The following is a 19660-nucleotide window of genomic DNA, read 5'->3' on the forward strand; positions in this document are numbered from 1 at the left end:
CAAAGTTCAATTGTAAGTTGATCTATTCTTTGGTGTTACAGGATAATTTCATATAATGGTGCTATAGACAAGTGGTTCTCAATCAGGGGCAGTTTTTCCTCCTGGAACACTTGGCAATGTCTGGACCCATTTTTGTTTGCCAAATCTTAAGGAAAAATGCTCCTGTCATGTAGTCAGTTTAGGCTAGGGATGGGGATGTTGCTAAGCATCCTGTAATGAACAAGACAGCTGCCCACAACAAAGAATTATTTGGCCCCAAATACCAGTGGTATTTAGGTTGAGAAATCATGCCTAGACAATAATCAAGTTCTCAGGTCAGTCTGTAAAATTTATTTAACCCATAATAGTGCTTATAACCCAAACTGAAGTTTAGTGCTAACAGTACCATTTCACTTGTCACTTAAATTACATTGTCTACGTAGAAAAGTTCTTCTGTTTCAACATCAGTATTGAGGAGATTGCTTTCTTTATTAGGGAATAAAAGACTGTTACTCTCATGGTATATTAAGAGACTCTTGATTTTGAGACCTCATCTAATTTTTTTTTTTTTTAGCTTTTCCTAAGTGCCATTTACTCTTTTGAGAGTCTGTAGGATAGACTATCCATTTCAGTAGTATATTTTAGAAGGTAGACTTTCCTGTCATTTAACACTTGAAATTAATTAATTGATATATCAAAATAGTCAACAAATATTCATTTAGAAATAAGTATTATTATAATATAATGAGTGTTTGAGGTTTTTAGTACCCTGAAATTGATTTATTTCAATTTTATTCACAGGGTCAGGAGAAGGTCTAGGGAAAATAATCCAGAGATTTCCACAGAAAGATTGGGATGATACACCTTTTCCACAGGGAATTGAATTGGTAAGTTGGTGTCACATTATTGCACTTTTATAATGATTCTTTTTGTGTTCCAAATTTTCACATGACTTTTAATGTTACATTAATTGCTACAAAGTTAGATGATTTACGTGCATTATGTTACTAGGAATAATTTTTTCCCCATCAACTCCTCAAATACAATAACCTATGAATATATTGATGCTGCAATGCCTGCTTTGCTGTTCTCCCTCCCATTTAATATTAAAGATGAGAGATTGATGCCTCTTATTCCTTAGTCAAAATCTTAACTTACTTGCTTCAGTGATAGTACATGATTACACTAATAATTTTTGTATTTTTTTCTGAAAATTTCCAGGTTATTTTTTTAACGACAATAAAACAAAAATCACAGACCAACAAAAAAAAAACAAAGTTTGGTTTAATGTTGGCCAATCATGGTTTGAGTTTTGTCTTGAAATCACAAATCTGAATTATGCTTCTTAGTTACAGCATATGTACTTTGCTTTATAATAATGAACTTCAGCTACTTTTTTTGTGAGCCATTTTAAAGGAATTTAGAAGATTGGCATGATTCATGATGGCCATGACCCTCTATATGTTGGCCTATCCATATTGATAAATTGAGGTGGGTAGAAAGTATTTTGCAATGACTGTAGTTTGAGTCTCCAAACACACTAGTGTGTGTATTTATTTATATAGTATGTGTGTATATATACATGTGAGCAGTGTCCTTTATAGCATTTTTTTTTTTAAGATTTATTCATTTATTTCTTCCCCCCCCCCCCAGTTATCTGCTCTCTCTGTCCATTCACTGTGTGTTCTTCTGTGACTGCTTCTATCCTTACCAGCTGCACCGGGAATCTGTGTTTCCTTTTGTTGTGTCATCTTGCTGTGTCACCTCTCCGTGTGTAACGGTGCCATTCTTGGGCAGGCTGCACTTTCTTTTGCGCTGGGCGGCTCTCCTTATGGGGCGCACTCCTTGCACGTGGGGCTCCCGTACGCGGGGGGACACCCCTGCGTGGCAGGGCACTCCTTGCACTCTTCAGCACTGCGCATGGGCCAGCTCCCACACGGGTCAAGGAGGTCCAGGGTTTGAACCGGCGACCTCCCATGTGGTAGGAGGAGGCCCTATCCACTGGGCCAAGTTTGCTTCCTGAAGCATTTCTTGTTGAGAGAACATTTGCTATGAGATCTGAGAGTGCAGATTCTGAAACAGATCTGCTTGGGTTGAAATCCCAGCTTAGTATGTGACTATTGACAAGTTAATTTACTCTGAGCAACAGAGGCCTCATCTATCAAATGTGAATAATGACTGTATTAATAGGGTCGGTGTGAAGATAAAATGGAAAAAAAAACCCACAAAAAATGCTTAAGAACAATTCTTCTGTAAAGTAAGTGCTCAATAAGTGAGCTACCTGGCTGTTTGTTGTTGTTGTTGATATTCGTTTGACATCTTGCAGCACCTCCCCCAGAGGAAGAATTGTTCATTCTCCTGTTACTATGGATCAGAAATATCTGTCAGGAAACAGACAGTTATTTATAATTGTGAATTTTCTCATCCCAGCTATTGACTGTCCAGTTGTGCTTCACTGAGGATAAAAATTGCATTGCTGAATGCTTAGTTTGATTATTATAACCCAGCTGTGTAAGGAAGGCTGTGGTTTCTGTAGGTCCAGAGAGGGTAAATCTTGAAGTTTGGTTTTAAAAATAGGGGGTAAGGGGAAATGTGGAGATCGAAGGGAAAAAGGAGCTCTTTAGAGAGCCATCAGCATTCCTTTCTCTTTTCCCACACATGCCTTCAAGTTCCAGGAATTGGCCTTAACCAGGTATTGTTTATTATAAAAGCTTTATGATTGGGGGGTGTGGGGGGGTACTTTTGGTACTCAGGACCTTTTGTTACTTTCTCTAAGCTCCCACCAACCTCTCACATTAAAGGTTGAAGATATATAAATTAAATTGTTTGACAGTTTGAACAGTGAATACTACCTTCATAAATTTCAATAAGAATAGACGTGTTAAAGTGCTCTCATTGTTTCTTATTATAATAACCTGAAGTCTTGCTCCTGGAGTTTATGGAATGGAGGTGAAATGGAGGTAGAACTTTTCCTCACTAAAGATTTTCCTGGATGGCTCCTTAGTTGATTTAGTATAGTGTTTCAAGATTTTTTGGACTAGATTATTTTCTTAAAGAATATTTGAACTGATGGATTTTGTTGGAAATTTTCTTTTCCCTTTTAACTTTTCCATAATTGATAGAAATTCTGATTCTTGAATGTTTATTGTACGTTATCCAGTACAAAAGTAATTTGTCTTAGGTCTATCAACACTTTTAACATAATAGAATTATTTAATGTTAACTTTTTGTTGCCTTTTCCTTTTTCTTTTGAAATACTTTCATACTTACAGAACAGTTGCAAAAATATTAAACCAATACAGAGAACTCCAAAATACCTACTACCTAGATACCTAGATTTACCAACTTTTAGCATTTTGCCATATTTTATATAGATATATAACACTATCATCCACCTATTTATCTGTCTGCCTGCCTACTTATCTACTTGTCCTCTAAACATCTGAGAATAGTTTGCATACATCATTCTCCTTGAACACTTAATACTTCCATGTATATTTCCTAAGAACAAGGATATTCACTTATGTAACCACATTAAGTACAGTTACTAAGTTCAAGAAATTTAATATCAATGTAAAACATACAGTGTATACTACCATTTTAAAAAATTGTCTTAATTTCAAAAATTGAAAAAAAAACACTTTTGAGCATTTTCATTATTAGATCTGGTCCAGTGTCATGTATTGCATTTAATTGTCATTGTCTTTTTAGTCTCTCTCTTAAATTATGATAATATATTATGGTGGGTTGAATAGTGAACCTCAATTTGGACATGTTCTTGGTTTTGATCTGTATTCTGGTGGGTGTGGACCCATTGTAAATAAGATCTCTTGAAGATGTTACTTCAGTTAGTGTATGACCAAATGAATCAGGTTGGGCTTTAATTCAGATTCCTGGAGTCCTTTATAAACAGAATGAAAGTCAGAAGGAGAGAGAAGCCACTGGAAACAGCCAGAAGCTGAAAAGTCAGTGGAACCCAGAAGAGAAAGGAGAAGACGTTGCCACAAGCATTGCCAGGTGACAGAAAAACCAATGACCAAAGATCATGGGTAGTCAGACCCAGAATGCCACAGTCTTCTGGGAGAAAGCATTGCCTTGCTGTAACACCTCAATTTTGGACTTCTTCTACGCTGAAAACTGTGAGCCAATAAATTCCCATTATTTAAGCCAACCCTTTATATGGTATTTGTTTTAGCAGCTAGGAAACTAAAACACATATATACAACATAACATTTCCAATTTCAATCACACAGCTAATATTTCTTCTGCTTCTCTCTTTCTTCTCCTTCTGGAATTCCCATAGTACGTATATTGTTACACTTGATGTTGTCTCACAGGTCTCTCAGACTCTGTCTATTTTTCTTCATTTGTTGTTCTTTCTCCTGTTTTGTGGTGTTCTTGTATATAAGAGAAATATGCAGTTATTCTGCATATGAACAGCAATTACTTGAAAAACTGTGATAAACTGTGTAATCTTGATAACTCTTAAAGCTTCAAGACCAAAGATTAAATTAAATTTTAGTTCAATTGAAGATGATCTGGCTCTGTCTCTAAGTGGTTTGTTGTTGCCAGGATGGTAATAACCCTTTTCCAATGATTTACAAATAAACAGTCTTACTGCCTTTGACAATGATAGAATTATTTTTAGCATATAATGTATATGTTTGTATCTAACACTTGTATAGGATTGATAGACTATGATGTACTCAAATAAATTAGAAGATTGGTGGTTGTGTATGTAATTTACAGATAAGGAAACCGAGGCTTAAAAATTTAAATGTCACCAACATCTCATAGCTAGGATGCATTGGATCTGGGATTCAAACCCAGGTCTTTTGACTGTTAGTCTTAGCCAGGGTCCAAGAATATTCTGGGAGTAACACTTTAAGCTGTGGTTAGCGCTTGTATTTTTGTGTAAATGTAGGAACTGAAAACAAGGTTCTGTAATTTGGAAGAAAATGCTAAGAGAATGCTGAGTTATTGAATTGAGACCAACTTATTTATTTTCTTTGAGGATGAATCTGGGTTCGGAACATAGTGTTATATTGAAATTATATTCTGTTGCCATTTTTCCTCCATAGACAGCACATATTTGACACTTTTAAATTCTAAATGCTCTGAAGACAAAGCTTTAAGACTTATGGGAAAGAATTTGAGGCATTCATTCGCTAATAAATCAAATACCAAATTTAAGTTATTCTTTTTTGTTTTACATGGAAAAAATGGCCTTTTTTTTTCTTTTCCTCTATTGACAAGTGGTGAGCTTTAATTTGGAAGGATTTTAAAAATAAAAACATGAAAATAAGCTTAACCAAACATAATGACTGCTTTTCCAATTCTGGGATATTTTTATCTTTTTCTTGTGCTTTTTAAGCATACATGGAAACCACAGGCAGTCATATAAATAAAGTTTCAGTTAATTTTGGTGACAATATTTCAAAGAAAATTAAAGAAATGTTTTTCAGAGGCATTCTATGGTTAATCTATTTCTGATTATGGGAACAAGTGTTTTCATTGGCTAGGTCTTGGGCATCAGCTAAATAGTATTGTTTTGGCAATAGCTCTTTTTAGGGTGTTCTATCTCAGAAATGAATCTTTTTTGTATCATAATTCATAAAATGTGCCACAATCTGCATTAGGGAATGCCTGCACTAAGGCATTTGTAGATCTGATTTTTCTTAAGAGGACTAAAGTACTATGATTAGTTTTGTGACTTGAGTTGAAGAAGAGTGAACAGTTAGAATTTCTAAATTTGAGGCTCTTGAGAAATTAGTTCAATTTTAAACTTACTGAATAGTATAAGAACTATCTTCAATATGATTTCAGACTTTTATAAATTTAAGTATACTTTTTAAGAGAAGAGAAAAAAATTCTTGAACTCAGTACGTTCAGCAGATGTGACACAGAAGTACCCTTAGTATGGAATGCTATTTGAAAGCAGAGAAGTAAGTTTAAGCATCAAAGTTTTAATTCCTTAAGTTGTTTAGAATGCAGCGATATAACAAATGGGTTAGCAGTCAACCTTCTGAACTAGATATAAATACTATTTGGTCAGGGAACTGAGTGTGGAAATGTTGAAAGAGAGTTTTCTTCCCTATTTGTAGAGGGATATTCATGAAAGGAGAATGAGAGAGAGAGTGAGCATATTGAATGTCAGAGATTTTAAAAGGTGGGACTTAGGGGCCCTTTATCTGAAAAGATAAAATATCATAGATAATGGGAAGTGGATTTGACCCAACAGTTAGGACGTCCGCCTACCACATGGGAGGTCCAAGGTTCAAACCTGTGTGATGATCTGGCCCACGCACAGTGCTGATGCATGCAAGGAGTGCCGTGCCATGCAGGGGTGTCCCCCACGTAGGGAAGCCCCACATGCAAGGAGTGCGCCCCATAAGGAGAGTCGCCCAGCGCAAAAGAAAGTGCAGCCTGTCCAAGAATGGCGCTACACACACGGAGAGCTGACGCAGCAAGATGACGCAACAAAATGAGACACAGATTCTGAGTGCCACTGATAAGAATACAAGCGGACACACAAGATCACAACAGTAAATGGACACAGAAAACAGACAATTAGGTGGGGGGTGGGGGGGAAGAGAAATAAAACATAAATATTAAAAAAAATAGCAACTGATTATTAAAAAAAATATATATGTATCATAGATAAAAATGTAGGCTCCAGTATGTGGATATAAAAAGCCAGCTATATAAGTAATCACTTAGAAAAAAGATAGGCAAGATATTATGCCAACCAGAGATATTTGAGAATAACAAGAAGACAGGTGAAAAAAATATATATATAATTGCAAAAAGATACCAGTGAAAGATACTCTAGATATTATCTAAAACCTCTCTGCTGGGGTAGGATGCTTGATAATATATTCAGGTTTAAAGATTATCTAGGGATTGGTATAAAGGATTTGTGATTGTGGAAGGACTCTTGACTGTGTAGAGTTAAGACTGAAAACATAAGTATACTGCTATTAAATATTAAGACATGACTTTTAGAACACTGAGTACTAAAAAAAAACTTTTTAAGTTATATTCACAGCAAAGCAAGTGGATTTAAATGGGGAAAGATGGTGGTTTGAGCTCACATTTTTGCGACAGTTGCCTGTTTGAAGTAACAAAACCACATGGCAGGGAACTTGATGGAGTGGAAAGTGTGCATCTAAGGTAATGGGTTCTGTTAAGATCTCAGAAGAAGAGGATAGTTATGGGACATCATTCCTTGTCAATCATTGTGTTATTCTTCTTACTTTCTTCCATTCTAGGTAAAGTGGTTCGTTACTTTGAACTAGACTTTTAGCTACTCACAATTCTGTTCATTTCAAATCTGGTGCATTGATCTCCTAAATTATCTCTACCAGTCTCCATGGTCAGCTACTTCAGTACTGTTCTAGAACCACCTTAGAAAAGATTTTCTTGCCATATTGGGTTTCTGTATACCTGATGTTTTGAGGCCAAAGAGAACTTCCTGGGGAAGATGCAGAATTACATAGACCTAATCTATTTATATTGTTTGAAAAAGCATAGTCCGCATTAGCACATGGAACACTACTGCTTGTTTCTCATGTAATTGTGTTCCATATCACCCCTGTGGTTTATTTGATACTTCTTAAGTTCAAATTCCTTTTTCTGCTCTTTCATTTTCATTGATTCGAGGTATCCTTTATCTTTGCTGAAAAATATTTTCTGGATTTTATTTCTTCTAGCTACTATCCTATTTCATTATAAAATATTTCAAATGATTCTTATTCATTTGCTGCCTCCATTTCTCTTAAGAGACCAGTGTGACAGAAAGAATATGGGATCTGTAATTTAAAACTTTGAGCAAAGTTAGTTTAGCCTTTCTTTTTTTTTTTTTAAAGATTTATTTATTTAATTCTCCCCCCTCCCCCGGTTGTCTGTTCTCTGTGTCTATTTGCTGCGTCTTGTTTCTTTATCCGCTTCTGTTGTCGTCAGCGGCAGGGGAAGTGTCAGCGGCAGGGGAAGTGTGGGCGGCGCCATTCCTGGGCAGGCTGCACTTTCTTTCGAGCTGGGCAGCTCTCCTTACGGGGCACACTCCTTGTGCGTGGGGCTCCCCTACGCGGGGGACACCCCTACGTGGCACAGCACTCCTTGTGCGCATCAGCACTGCGCATGGGCCAGCTCCACACGGGTCAAGGAGGCCCGGGGTTTGAACCGCGGACCTCCCATGTGGTAGACGGACGCCCTAACCACTGGGCCAAGTCTGTTTCCCAGTTTAGCCTTTCTGACAATAATACTTCATGTGCAAATAATTTGGCTATTATTTTTAAAATTAACTGTAATATTATTTCTTGCCATCCACTCTCATCTTGACTCTTACTTGAGACACTGCTTCAAGTTCTTTTGTATATATACCTAGGAGTGGGATTGCTGGGTCATATGGTAACTCTATGTTAACTTTTTTCAGGTACTGCCAAACTGTTTTCCACAAGGGCTATACTATTTAACATTTCAACCAGTAATGTTAGAGGGTTCCAATTTCTCCACATCCTTGCCATAATTTATCTTCAATTTTTTTTTCATAGCCATCTTTATGACTGTGAAATGGTATCTCACTGTGGTTTTTAAAAAAAGATTTATTTATTTATTTTCCCCTGTCCCCTCCCCCTCCCCCCACCCTACTGTTTTTGCCATCTGTGTAGCTGTGTGATCTTCTATATCTGTTTTTCTTTTTGTCTTCTCATCTTTCTCCTCTAGATTTCGTTAGGATTTGATCCTGGGGACCTCTGATGTGGAAGGAGGTTCCCTGTCAATTGCATCACCTCAGTTCCTGGTCTCTGCTATGCTTCACCTTGACTCTCCCCTTCGTCTCTCTTTTGTTGTGCCATCATCTTACTGTGTGACTCAACTTGCGTGGGTGCTGGCTCACCACGTGGACACTTGACTCACCACACACGGGTACTCAGCTTGCCACATGGGCACTTGCCTCACTGTGTGTGGGCACTGGCTTACCACACGGGCACTTGTGCAGGCACTCAGCTTGCCATGCAGATACTTGTGTGGGCACTCTGCTCACCACGTGGGCACTCTTGTGGGCACTAGGCTCATCATGTGAGTACTCAGTTCGCCATGTGGTCACCCAGTGGGCACTTGGCTCACCACATGGACACTTGGGTTGCCACGCGGTCACTCAGCTCACCGTGTGGGCACTCGGCTTGCTGTGCAGGCATGCTTTCTCTTCTTCTTCTTTACCAGGAGGCCCCAGAGATCAAACCCAGGTCCTCCTGTGTGGTAGGTGGAAGCCTTATCACTTGAGCTACGTCCGCTTCCCTCACTGTGGTTTTGATTTCTATTTTCCTAATGACTAATGATGTCGAATATCTTTTGTTGTGGTACTTTGGAGAAATAGCTATGCAAGTCCTTTGCCCACTTTTCATTTTGGCTATTTGTAATAAGTGTCACTGAGTTGTAGGAGTTCTTTGCATATTCTGGATATTAAACCCTTATCAGATATATGGTTTCCAACTATTTTCTCCCATTCTGTGGATTGCCTTTTCATTTTCTTGATAATGTCCTTTGATATACAAAGAATTTTAATTTTAATGAAGTCCAGTTTATCTGTTCTTTTTTCTTATGTTGATCATGCTTTTGGTGTCATATCTAAGAATCCATTGCCAAATCCAAGGTCATGAGGGTTTCTCCTATGTTTACTTCTAACAGTTTTATGGCTTTAGCTCCTGAATTTAGGTCATTGACACATTTAAAATTAACTTTTACATAGGGTGTGAGAGAGGGGTCCAACTTCATTGTTTATAGAATTCAGTTTTTCCAGCACCATTTTTGAAGAGGCTTTTCTTTCCTCATTAAGTGGACTTAGTATCCTTGTCAAAAATCAATTGACCATAGCTGTCAGGGTTTAGTTCTGAACTCTTAATTTGACTCCATTGTTTTATATGCCTGTCCTTGTGCCAGTATCATGCTGGTTTGATTATTGTAGCTTTGTAATAAGTTTTAAAATCAGGAAGTATGAGTCCTCCAACTTGGTTTTTATTTTTTAAGATGGTTTTGGATATTTGGGACCGCTTTCCCTTTATTATGTTTTTATTTTATTATATTGTAATTTTTTAAAATTTTTTACTTTTTATGATTTTATTTCACATGAATAAAACTTGAAAATAAGCTGTCTATTCCTTTTCCTCACTGTGCAGCTGGGCATTGGGATTGGTGACTCTAATGGCCAGCTGGGCTGCTCTTTCCATGATGGCTTTGCAGTTCTTGGAAGAAACGTTGTGAGCAATCTCAACACAGTAAGATTTGTTGCACGTGAGCAGCATTTCCAGCTCTTTGACATTGTGGACCGGTAATTTTCAGAAGCTGCTGGGCAGCATGTGCTTCATTTTTTTGTTGTTCCCATAAGCAAGTTGGGCATCAAGATCTGGCCCTTGACTTTTCTTCTCATCCTGTTGTCAATGCCTTCGGATTTCTGCCAGTTACATTTATTTTGACACATCTGACTGGTGCCAGATGAACTTCTTGGTCCTCTTTTTTTTTTTTTTTTTTTTTTTTAAAAGATTTATTTATTTATTTAATTTCCCCCCCTCCCCTGGTTGTCTGTTCTTGGTGTCTATTTGCTGCGTCTTGTTTCTTTGTCCGCTTCTGTTGTTGTCAGCAGCACGGGAAGTGTGGGCAGCGCCATTCCTGGGCAGGCTGCTCTTTCTTTTCACGCTGGGCGGCTTTCCTCACGGGCGCACTCCTTGCACGTGGGTCTCCCCCACACGGGGGACACCCTTGCGTGGCACGGCACTCCTTGCGCGCATCAGCACTGTGCATGGCCAGCTCCACACGGGTCAAGGAGGCCCGGGGTTTGAACCGCGGACCTCCCATATGGTAGACGGACGCCCTAACCACTGGGCCAAAGTCCGTTTTCCTCTTGGTCCTCTTTTTGATGATCTTGGACTTCAGGGGGGGTCAGGGGGCAGCCGAGATGCCATGGGGCAATGGGACCAGAAAGACACCATAGCGGGAAGTGGACTTGGCCCAATGGATAGGGTGTCCACCTACCACATAGGAGGTCCGTGGTTCAAACCCCAGGCCTCCCTGACCTGTGTGGAGCTGGCCCATGCGCAGTGCTGATGCGTGCAAGGAGTGCGGTGCCACACAGGGGTGTCCCCTGCGTAGGGGAGCCCCATGCACAAGGAGTGCACCCCATAAGGAGAGCCACCCAGCGCAAAGGAAAGTGCAGCCTGCCCAAGAATGGTGCCGCACACACAGAGAGCTCAAACAACAAGATGACATAACAAAAATTAACACAGATTCCCGGTGCTGCTGATAAGGATAGAAGTGGTCACAGAAGAGCACACAGCGAATGGACATAGAGAGCAGACAACTGGGTGGGGGGGAAGGGGAGATAAATAAATAAATAATCTTTAAAAAAAAAAAGACACTATAGGGATGCAGATGGCTGATGATTGTCTTTAATATGTTTTTGATAATTTGCTTTCTCAGTTTTGCAAAGAAGGTTGTTAGAAATTTCACTGGGATTGCATTGAATCTGTAAATCATTGGGTAGAATTGGCACCTTAAAAATAGTCTCCCAGTTCATGAACACAGAAATATATTTCCATTTATTTAGGTCTTTAATTTCTTTCAAAAATGTTCTGTGGATTCCATGTAAAAGTCCTTTACATCCTTGGTTAAATTTATTCCTAGATATTAGATTCTTTTATGTTCTATTGTAAATAAAATGCTTTTCTTAATTTCTCTTTTGAATTGTTCATTCCTGATATATAAAAACACGGTGACTTTTTTTATTTTGGGGGATTTATTTATTTATTTTTAAAAATTGATGTAAAATATCCATATATTACTATTGAGTACAGTCCATAGTTTGTTTTAGGTGCATGTTCAAATACCACCCTTTTATTAATATCTTGTAATATTAATGTACATTTGTTCTGATTCACGGAAGAACATTCTTTTATTTGTACCATTAACGCACTCAACATCTACAACTGTTTTCATTATGCTTTACAATCCCATGTTTGATTCTTTAGCTTTTTTTCTAGTGACATACATAACCCTAGACTTTCTCTCAGCTGCAATCATAACTCCATATTGGCACTGCTAATTACATCCATGCTAGTGTGCTATCAAAACCTCTATCCAGGGCGGCAGACTTGGCCCAGTGGTTAGGGCCTCTGTCTACCAAATGGGAGGTCTGTGGTTCAAACCCCGGGCTTCCTTGACCCGTGTGGAGCTGGCCCATGCGCAGTGCTGATGTGTGCAAGGAGTGCCGTGCCATGCAGGGGTGTCCACCGCGTAGGGAAGCCCCACGCGCAAGGAGTGTGCCCCATAAGGAGAGCCGCCCAGCGCGAAAGAAAGTGCAGCCTGCCCAGGAATGGTGCCGCACACACGGAGAACTGACACAACAAGATGACCCAACAAAAAGAAACAGATTCCCAGTGCCGCTGACAACAACATAAGTGGACAAAGGAGACTCAGCAAAGACACAGAGAACAGACAACCGGGGTGGGGGCAGGGGGAAGGGGAGAGAAATAAATAAATAAATCTTAAAAAACAAAACAAAACAAAAACCTCTATCCAATTTCAAATATTTTGCAGTCAACCTGACTAAATTCTGCACAAATTAAGCATCTGCTTCCCATTCTCTATCCTCATTTTATCTTCTGGTGACCAGTTGTCTAGTTATTAATGCCATGACATTGCTCATTATATTTAGTTCATAATAGTGAGATAATATAGTAATTGTCTTTTTGTTTCTGGCTTTTTCATTCAATGTAATGTCTCAAGTTTCACACATGTTGTTGTATACATCACATCTTCATTTCTTCTTACAACTGAATAATATCCCATTGTATGCATAAACCACATTTTGTTTATCCATTTCTCTGTTGATGGACACCTGGATTGTTTCCATTTTTTGGCTGTTGTGTTCATAATATCTCTATGAACATTAGTGTACATACGTCTTTTTGCATTCCTCCTTTTGGTTCTTCTGAGTATATATCTAGGAATGGGATTCCAGGGTCGTATGACAGCTCTATATTTAAATTCCTGAGGAACCACCAAACAGTCTTCCATAGCAGCTGTACCATTCTGCATTCCCACCAGTGGTGCCTAAGTGTTGTTTCTCTACATCCTCTCCTAAGCTTGTAGTTTTTTTTAATAGTGGCGATTCTAATAGGTATAAAATGATATCACATTGTAGTTTTTTCAAATGCATTTTTCTTCCGCTTTATTCTTCGGACTGATTTAAAAACAGTTGTTTAAAATGTATATAATTATACTGCTGGGCCAATAACATAGAATTGTAATCTATTTGCCAGTACCAGCACAAAAGAGATGGGTGGGAAAAGCTGTATTGGCTAAGGAAATGATACCAGAGTAACCCAAATCCCATGGAACAAATGAAGAAAACTAGAAGTGGTTAACAAGTCAGTTAACATAATAGATGTCATGAATATATATACTGCATCTCCTTTTTTTCTCCCATCTTTTTTAGAAGAAATAAAATTATATAAAGTAATAATTACAAAAATGCCAATCACTGCTAATGGCTTTCTTTTTGGGAAGGAGAAAATGTTTTAAATTTGGTTGCTGTGATGGTTGCCCAACTCTGAAGATGCTAAAAACCACTGAATTGTATATACTTTAAATGGATGAATTGTATGGTATGTGAAGATTTATCAATAACAAAAACATTTGTAAATATTATGTTTTGATAATCATGTCAACATTTAAATTTCAACTCTGTAATAGGCCGGCTCTGTGGTTTGGTTTAGTTTGGGGCAATATGTTTAAAATTGCTGTATATTTTAACTAGAAAATTATAAAGTACTCTTTTGAATTAGCTAAATAAACATTTTGAAGCCATCACATGGAGCTTATCCTGCTGTTTTTTTCATTTTATGTTAGCCCAAGCTGCAAGTAGGCACCCAATATCTTGATATTGAGAAATTCACAGTAAGTTTGCAGCATAGAAACTAACTTTTAAAAGTAATACTGTTCTTGGATAATTTTAGATCATTTGATTATTAATCATTATTTGAATAACACTTAAATTCTGTGCACAGTGCTAGCTCCCTTATGTGTATTATCTGATTTATCCATCCATCTGTCCTATGAAGTAGGAACTATTATTAGTAATGTATAGTCCATATGGAGAAATTGAGACTTGGATAATTTAATTGGTCTAAGATCACATACTGCAGAAGGAGCAGAATATGGAGTAAAATCCAGGCTTCTCTGAATTCAGAGTTTTGATTTGCATTTCCCTAATAGCTAGTGATATTGAACATATCTTCATGTGTGTTTTTGCCATTTGTATTCCCTCTTTGGAAAAATGTCTATACAAGTCTTTTGCCCATTTTTAATTTGGTTGTTTGTCTTTTTTTCATTGAGTTGTAGGGTCTCTTTCTGTATTGTGGATATTAAACTCTGGATTTGCAGTTTCCAAATATTTCTCCTCTTGAATAGGCTGCCTTTTAACCTTCACATCAATATCCTTTGATGCTCAAAAACACTTAATTTTGAGAGGGTCCCCTTTATTTTTTTCTTTTGTTGCTTATGCCTTGGATATAAGGTCTAAGAAACTGCCTCCTACACAAGATCTTGAAGATGCTTTCCTGCATTTTCTTCAAACAGCTTTATGGTCTTGGCTTTTATATTTAGTTCTTTGCTCCATTTTGAGCTAATTTTTATATACAGCGTGAGATACAGTGCTCTTTCATTTTTTCCGGATATATCTAGTTCTCCCAATACCATGTAATGAAGAGACTGTCCTGTCCCAGTTGAGTGGGCTTGGTATCCTTGTCACAAAATAGTTGAGGGAAGTGGCTATGGCTCAATCAGTTGGCCTCCTGTCTACCATATGGGAGGCCCTGGGTTTGCATCCTGGGGCCTCTTGTGAAGGCAGGCTGCAGAGAGCCGCTGGCCCAGGTGCCGCGGAGTGCCTCCCAGCCTGCAAGTGCTGTGGGAGAGCCAACTCAGCAATGTGATGCAACAAAAAAGGGAGACAAGAAAAAAAAAAAAATGCAGAAGAGCATACAGCAAATGGACACAGAGAGCAGACAGCAAACAAGCTGCAAGGGGGCGGGGGAAGGAATAAATAAAAATAAATACAGGTACAGAAGAACGCACAGTGAATGGACACAGAAAGCAGACAGCACGCAAAAAGCCATGGAGCAGGGGGGATAAAAAAAATCAATTGACCATAGAGGTGAGGGTCTATTTCTGAATTCACAGATTGATTCCATTGATCTATATATCTATCTATATGCCAATACCATGTTGTTTTGAACGCTGTAACTTTGTAATATGCTTTAAAGTCAGGAAGTAATGAGTCCACTGACTTCCTTCTTCCTTTTAAAGATATTTTTGGTTATTCAGGGTCCCTTTCCTTTCCAAATAAATTTGTTAATTGCCTTTTCCAATTCTGCAGTGTAGACTTTTAGAATTTTGATTGAAATTATATTGACTCTGTAAATCAATTTGGGTAGAATTGACATTTTAGAGCGATATTTAGTCTTCTAATTCATGAACATGGGATGTCCTTCTATTTGTCCTTCTAGGTTTTCTTTAACTTCTTTCAGCAATGTATTATAGTTTTCTGAGTACAGATCATTTACATTCTTGGTTAAATTTACTCCTAGGTATTTAATTCTTTGAGTTGCTTTTGTAAGAGCAATTTGTTTCCTGATTTCTTCTCAGATTATTCTTTTCTAGTTTTTCAAATACTACTGATTTTTACATTTTGTTCTTGTATCTTGCCACTTTGCTGAATTCATTTATTAGCTCTGTAGCTTTGTCATAGATATTTCAGAATTTTCTAAGTATATGAGCATGTCATCTGTAAATAGTGAAAGTTTTACACTTTCCTTCCCAATTCAGGTAACTTTCATTTATTTATTTAAAGATTTATTTTATTAATTATTTCTCTTCCCTTCCCCATTTCCCCCCAGTTGTCTGCTCTCTGTGTCCATTCTCTATGTGTTCTTCTGTGTCCGCCTGTATTCTTGTCAGTGGCACCCAGAATCTGTGTCTCGTTTTGTTGCGTCATCTTTCTGCGTCAGCTTTCTGTGTATGCGGTGCCATTCCTGGGCAGGCTGCACTTTTATCATGCTGGGTGGCTCTTCTTACGGGGTGCACTCCTTGCGCATGGGGCTCCCCTATGTGGGGGACACCCCTGTGTGGCATGGCACTCCTTGCACGCATCAGCACTATGCATGGGCCAGCTCATCACACGGGTCAGGAGGCCCTGTGTTTGAACCTTGGACCTCCCATGTGGTAGGCGGATGCCCTATCCATTGGGCCAAATCCACTCCCCTCGGGTAACTTTCATATCTTTTTGTTGCCTACTTTTCTCCATCTAAAACTTCTAGTACAATATTGAATAAGGTGGTGACAGTGGGCATCCTTTTCTTGTTTCAGTCTTAGAGTGAAGAAAGCTTTCAGCCTTTCACCATTGAGAATGATGTTGGCCGAGGATTTTTCATATGCCTTGTATCGTGTTAAAGAAGTTTCCTTCTATTCCACATTTCAAAGTGTTTTTATCAAGAAAGAATGCTGGATTTTGTCACATACCTGTTCAATAGGGATGATCATGTGATTTTTCTCCTTTGATTTGTTAATTTGATATATTACACTAATAGATTTTCTTGTGTTGAACCACCCTTGCATACCTGGAATAAAACCCACTTGATCGTGGTATATAAGTCTTTTGCATGTGCTGTTGGATTCAACTTTCAAGTATTTTCTTGAGGATTTTTGCATTTATATTCCTCAGAGGGATTGATCTGTAATTTTCTTTTCTTGTAGTATCTTTATATGGCTTTGGAATTAGGGTGATGTTGACTTCCTAGAATTGGTTTAGTAATGTTCCCTCCTCTTCAATTTTTGGAAGAGTTTGCACAGAATTGGTGTTAATTCTTCTCAAAATGATTGTTAGAATTCACCTGTGAAGCCATCTGGTTCTGGGCTTTTCTTTGTTGGGCGATTTTGAGGACTGATTAAATTTCTTTACTGGTGATTGATTTGTTGAGGCCTTCTGTTTCTTCTTTAGTCATTGTGACTAGTTTGTGTGTTTCTAGGAAGGTGTCCATTTCACTCAAGTTATCTAATTTATTGGCATACAGGTGTTCATAGTATCTTCTTACGATCTTTCTTACTTCTGGGGATCATAAAAATGTCTCCCCTCTCATTTCTGACTTTATTTGCATCTTCCCTCTTTTTTTCTTTGTCGTTCTAGCTAAGCGTTTGTCAGTTTAGTTGCTTCTCAAAGAACCAAGTTTTGGTTTTGTTGATTTCTCTGTTTTTTGTTATTATTCTCAATTTCATTTATTTCTGCTTTATCCTTTGGTATTCCTTCCTTTCTGCTTTCTTTGTTATTAGTTAGCTCTTCTTTTTTTAGTTCCTCCAGGTGTGTAGTTTGGTCTTTGAAATTAGCGCTTTCTTCTTTTTTAGTGTAAACATTGATGGCTATAAATTTCCCTCTCAGCAGTGTCTTCATTGCGTCCTTTAAATTTTTATATGTTGTGTTCTCGTCTTCATTCATCTTGAGATATTCATTGATTTCTCTTACAGTTTCTTCTTTGTTGCACAGATTTGTCTTATTTAATGTCCATGTATTTATGAGTTTTCCCATTCTCTGCTTGATACTGATTATATTCAGAGGTAGTGTTTTGTATATTTTCATTTATTGAGACCTGTTTTATGACCCAGTGTGTGGTCTGTCCTGGAGAAAGATCCATGAACACTTGAGAAGAATGTATATCCTGATGTTTGGGATACAGTGTTCTGTATGTATCAGCTAGGTCTCATTTGTTTATCATATTTTTCAAGTTCTCTGTTTTCTTATTGATCCTTTGTCTAGATGATCTATCCAGAGATGAGTATCCAGTATTGAAGTTTCACCTATTATTTTATTTTATTTTTAAAAAAGATTATTTATTTATTTATTTATTTATCTCCCCTTCCCCCCCCACCCCGGTTGTCTGTTCTCTGTGTCTATTTGCTGCGTCTTCTTTGTCCACTTCTGTTGTCAGCGGCACGGGAATCTGTGTTTCTTTTTGTTGCGTCATCTTGTTGTGTCAGCTCTCCATGTGTGCGGTGCCATTCCTGGGCAGGCTGCACTTTCTTTTGTGCTGGGCTGCTCTCCTTATGGGGCGCACTCCTTGTGCGTGGGGCTCTGCTACGCGGGGGACACCCCGGCACTCCTTGCGCACATCCACACTGCACGTAGGCCAGCTCCATACAGGTCAAGGAGGCCAGGGTTTGAACCACAGACCTCCCATGTGATAGACGGATGCCCTAACCACTGGGCCAAGTCCGCCGCCCTATTATTTTATTTCAGAGATATCTATTTAGCCCTTCAGTTTTACCATTGCTTTCTTTATGTGTTTTGGGGTACTCTGATTAGGTGTATAATTATTTATGATAGTTCTTTCTTCTTGGTGAATTGGCCCTTTCATTAATATGTAATGTTCTTCTTTGTCTCTTTAAAACTTTTGCATTTAAAGTCTTTTTTTTTTGCCAGATATTAATTTATCTACTCCAATTCTTTTTGATTACTGTTTGTGTGGAGTATATTTTTCTAACCTCTCACTTTCACCCTATTTTTATCTTTGCATTTAAGGTCATTCTTTTGTAGACAGCATCTAGATGGCTCATAATTTTTTATCCATTTTACCATATTGTGTCTTTTGATTGAGGTGTTCAGTCCATTAACATTCCATGTTATTACTGTAAAAGCATTACCTACTTTGACCATTTTATCCTTTGGCTTTCCTATGTTATATTTTTCTATTTCCTGTTTTTCTTTTACCTCTTTCATTATTCTTACTAATAATCTTCATTTATGCACTCTTCTGCAAGCCTCTCTCTCATGTCTTTTCTTTTGAGTCTACAGCACTCCCTTTAATATTTCTTATAGAGCTGTTCTCTTGGTGACCGATTATTTCAGGTTCTCTTTGTCTTTGAAAACTTCATACTCATCCTCATTCTTGTATGACAGTTTTGCTGTTTAAAGAATTCTCAACTGGCAATATTTTGTCTTTCAGTATCTTAACTATATCATAACACTTCCTTTTTGCCTCCATGGTTTCTGAGAAGGAATTTGCACTGAGTCTTATTGGACATCCCTTGTGTATGATGGATTATTTTCCCCTTACTACTTTCAGTATTTTCTCTTTATCTCTGTCACTTGACATTCTGAATAGTATGTGGGTTGGAGTAGGTCTGTTTGGGTTTATTTGATTTAAAGTATGCTCCTCTTTTTGGATATGAATATGTCTGTCTTTCATAAGTTGGGGGATTTTCGGTCATTATTTCCTTAGATATTCTTTTTGTCCCTTTTCTGTTTTCTTCCCCTACCCGGAGACCCATAACTCCTTTGCCTGTGTGCTTCATGCTGTTCTTAAATTCCCTGGGACCCTGTTCATTTTTTCCCATTCTTTTCTCTGTTTTCTGTCTTTTCAAGTTCAGGTGCTCTGTCTTCTAAGTTGCTGATTCATTCCTCTGCCATTTCAAATCTGCTATTGCATGCCTCTAGCATTTTTAAAAAAATTTTATTTAAAAAATTTTAATATACTTTTTATTTTCAAAAGAAACTTAGATTATATAAATGTTACACATAAAAAAATAGATGATTCCCATATGCCCTGCTCCCTAGCCCTCCCACATTGTCACATATCAACAA

The 19660-nt window shown here is 37.9% G+C and overlaps 1 protein-coding gene across 4 annotated transcripts in view; it reads left to right on the top strand.

Annotated features, from left to right (window-relative positions):
• SBF2 (SET binding factor 2) overlaps nucleotides 1-19660 on the top strand; it is a 685940-nt gene that overhangs the window by 101220 nt on the left and 565060 nt on the right. For all 4 annotated transcript variants that reach the window (XM_058305757.2, XM_058305758.1, XM_058305761.1 and 1 more), the window contains exon 2: nucleotides 781-866. In XM_058305757.2, the coding sequence (XP_058161740.1) occupies nucleotides 781-866 (86 nt within the window). The remainder of the gene's footprint in view (nucleotides 1-780; nucleotides 867-19660) is intronic.

Source organism: Dasypus novemcinctus, chromosome 10, assembly GCF_030445035.2.
Source record: "Dasypus novemcinctus isolate mDasNov1 chromosome 10, mDasNov1.1.hap2, whole genome shotgun sequence".
Classification (NCBI taxonomy): domain Eukaryota; kingdom Metazoa; phylum Chordata; class Mammalia; order Cingulata; family Dasypodidae; genus Dasypus; species Dasypus novemcinctus.